Source organism: Eurypyga helias, unplaced genomic scaffold (assembly GCF_000690775.1).
Source record: "Eurypyga helias isolate BGI_N326 unplaced genomic scaffold, ASM69077v1 scaffold13972, whole genome shotgun sequence".
NCBI classification, from domain to species: domain Eukaryota; kingdom Metazoa; phylum Chordata; class Aves; order Eurypygiformes; family Eurypygidae; genus Eurypyga; species Eurypyga helias.
In genome coordinates this window covers 518-4,117 of record NW_010235370.1, presented here as the reverse complement: position 1 = coordinate 4,117, position 3,600 = coordinate 518, and the positions used below count along the sequence as shown (strand labels likewise).

General features: G+C 45.9%; 1 protein-coding gene across 1 annotated transcript; it reads left to right on the top strand.

Annotated features, from left to right (window-relative positions):
* The first annotated feature begins 57 nt into the window (after positions 1-57).
* Positions 58-3,239, top strand: RPL17 (ribosomal protein L17). Its single transcript, XM_010146723.1, has 6 exons — positions 58-106; positions 196-236; positions 1,304-1,438; positions 1,739-1,837; positions 2,458-2,649; positions 3,152-3,239. The coding sequence occupies exons 1-6, from the start codon at positions 67-69 to the stop codon at positions 3,197-3,199; spliced, it is 555 nt and encodes a 184-aa protein (XP_010145025.1). The 5' UTR covers positions 58-66; the 3' UTR covers positions 3,200-3,239.
* Positions 3,240-3,600: the final 361 nt, after the last annotated feature.

Sequence of the window (3,600 nt, the reverse complement as noted above, 5' to 3'; positions counted from 1 at the left end):
CCGGGTCAGATGGGCTTAACACGTTGGGTTTCTTTTTAATTGCGGGTTTGCAGGTGAACTTCAGAAATGGTGCGCTACTCTCTGGACCCGGAGAACCCCACGAAATGTGAGTTGGTTTGGGTGTGAGCGTTCGCGTAGGACTTCACCGGAGCCAATGAGGTTTTAATACTAAACCTTGGTTCTTTTTCTCGGCAGCATGCAAGTCACGGGGATCCAACCTGCGGGTGCATTTCAAGGTACGCGGTGTGTGCGTGGTAGGAAGTGCAAATTCCTTTGGGTTTTGGCCTTTTTTGGGTGTAATTTTTTTGGAAAGAAGTGTCTCTCCTGTTTGCTTTAGCTGCTTGTAATGTTTATGCACAGGAACGAAACCGAGATGGTGTGTCCTAAAGAGCGTTGTGTCTAACACAGATAATAAAATACAGCAGGAAAACGGTTGTGATGAATTTAGCAGGAAGGATTAGGCTAGTGCTAGAGATTTCTTTAATTTGGCTTGCTCTGCCTTTTTGGCTGGTTGGAAGGAACATCCGGTTCATTTGATCATGCTGTTGGCCAAGAAGGGTGGGGGGAGGCTTGCAGTGTTTGGTATGAGGATATAGATGTCCTTGGAAAAACACAGCGATGAATCTGGGACACATTCCAAGTTAACCACAGAACCGAAGCTAAGCTGATGCTTTTCTGCTCAGTGGCACGGAATGCAGGTGACAAGAGGTTCCACTTTGTTCGATTTGCTCTTTTATTGTGATCACGTAGGATTATAACAGTGCTCTGACTTGCATTTAGTATACTGCCTTAAGCACTGATATTTTAATCTGTTTTTCTTTCTGAGAGTTTTTCTCTTCCCTTTAAGATTCCGTTATAATTAGGTGGATTGTAGCTTGTTTTCTCATTGATTGCCCTGAGGTTCCATATTTGACATTTTAGTAGGAATTTATTCTTCAGGCTCCTGCTTTTTTGGAGTAGTGGCCAAAGAGAAAGTATGAAAAGTACAAGTAGTTAAACTTTTAATTTTGCTACTTGGAAGGACCTAGCCATTAGGTAAAAAAACCAATAAAGATGTGCCAGAGCTGCATATTCAGTAGTGGAAGTTATACCCAGGGTTAGAAAAGTAGACAGCAAAAAAAATCCAGACCAAACAAAAGTTTTGCTAATTATTCTCCGTTCTTTGATTTTATTCTTTGCGTGAGTGCTTCTTTTAAACGGAGTTTGTAGCAAAAATAATAGGAAAGGGAGAGCAGTGCTTTTGCTCCCGTTGTAACTTGGGAAGATATGCTAAGAGGAACCTCGCTGTGCTCTGTGTCACTAGAACACTCGTGAGACTGCCCAGGCCATCAAGGGCATGCACATCCGCAAGGCCACCAAGTACCTGAAGGACGTCACCCTGAAGAAGCAGTGTGTTCCCTTCCGTCGCTACAACGGAGGAGTCGGTAGATGCGCCCAGGTGAGGTCTGGGGTGAGAACGCGAGGGGGGTTCTTTGGCTGTGGCTGGTCGCAAAAAAGAGAAGAGGTGATGTGGAGAGTAGTCTGTTGTGGTTGAGGGTAACAAATGTAAGAGGGAGGAAAGATTTACTCTGAATTCGGGTACAGCAAGCATTGCATCTACTTCTGGTGTCAAATAATGGATCAAAGTTAAGTATTTTGGTATGTGGTCCCAGTAAAAGGGGTTGTAATGGCAAGTTAATGGCATAAGGGGCAAGTTACATCGTACCAGGACCAAAAGGCAACTTTCTCCTTCTCCCAGGCCAAGCAGTGGGGCTGGACGCAGGGACGGTGGCCCAAGAAAAGTGCAGAGTTCTTGCTGCACATGCTCAAGAACGCAGAGAGCAACGCTGAGCTCAAGGTAGGCCACGTAGATGTTGCTAAATGCGAAGCGTTCCTGTTGCACCGTCACTCCTGCACTCTGGCTGGATAAGGTCTGCCGAGCAGGGGCAACCAAATTGTGTAGAGCCTTTTGGTGTATTGTTCATTGGAATTAAGCTGTGTGCATTTTTCAAGTTAAAACATGAGTAGTAATTATTCACAGGTAGGTAATTTGTGTGTGGTTATTGACTGTTTAGAACAGGAGTGGTTTAAAATGCTTAAAATGTCTCAGTCTATACCAGAAACACAGTCTGTGGACTCTTGGTCAGTTTGTATCTTTAGTGCTTAATCTGGTAGCTGATGGCAGTGATGACAATCTTAGGACACCTTTGGAATAACCGTGAAATAATTTTTGTTTCTCTGAGCCATCAGCATCGTTACAAAATTCCTTGTGACATGTGGTCTGCAGAAAGGCGGTCTGTCTGTGTTTTCCTCACTTCAGCGGGTGCGTGCTTGGTAAATGCTCACTCTGACCCAGCCAAGAGAAGCTGTGGCTTTTGCCAGAGGGATGTGTGCGTAGGGGGTGGGTAGTCAGTGGTTTTTGCTGCGGAGATCATTTATTTGAAGAGAAAAAGTCACAAGTTTTATCTTCCCTCCCAGGGCCTTGATGTGGATTCTCTGGTCATCGAGCACATCCAGGTCAACAAGGCCCCCAAAATGCGCCGGCGCACCTACAGAGCGCATGGTAGGATCAACCCCTACATGAGCTCCCCCTGCCACATCGAGATGATCCTCACTGAGAAGGAGCAGATCGTTCCCAAGCCAGAGGAAGAAGTTGCTCAAAAGAAAAAGGTACTGAAGCACCTTATTTTTAGTTCACTTTAACGCCACTGTCAAGTCTCAGGGGTTTAATGCTTGGCATTTTCCCGATGGAGGGGTTGCTGTGATGACGATCTTAGGACACCTTTGGAACACCCATGAAAAAATGTTATTTCTGAGCAACCTCGGTATTTATTATAAATAGGACATTGAGAACCAAGAGAAGTGCTTCTCAGTGGTTTGTAGCGCACAGGCGGTTCGTCCCTCCCCCGGAGCACTCGTGGCGCTCCCTGGCCGTGTGTGTCCCGGTGCAGTGTGTGTTACAGGGAATAGGTGGAGGTGAGAGCCTGTACGTGATGTAGTTAGCACTTGTAAGGGTGCTTAGTTACCTGCAGGTGTTGTTAGTGGAACATCTTGTAAACAGATGCAGAAATTTCTGACAATTCTCAGTACTTCTATCAAAGGATGATTGGTTTTAGTATCGTGTTTTGGGAAGCTATGGCTTTTTTTCCTCATTTTGGTGTTTGCTTTTCAGATATCCCAAAAGAAGCTGAAGAAGCAAAAGCTGATGGCTCGGGAGTAAATCTGACACAACAGGTGTGCAAAAATAAAATTAAGATTTATTGTGTCTGCTTCTCTGCTGCTGTAAATGGTGCCTGGTGGCTCTGCTCGGCTTGATGAACCATTGGGGTGTTGCTTTGGCACCCCATGAAGGTTGTAGGCAGTGTGTTCCTTCAGCAGTTGGCTGTGGCTGACTGGGCAGTGTGATGCGTGTACAAAATAAGGATTAAAATGTAAGGTTGGAAAAGACCTTTAAGACCACCGAGTCCAACCGTTACCCCAGCACTGCCCAGCCCAGCACTAACCCATGTCCCTGAGCACCTCGTCCACACGGCTCTTAAATCCCTCCTGGGATGGTGACTCCCCCCTCCCTGGGCAGCCCGTTCCAATGCCTGACAGCCCTTTCCATAAAAAAATTCTTCA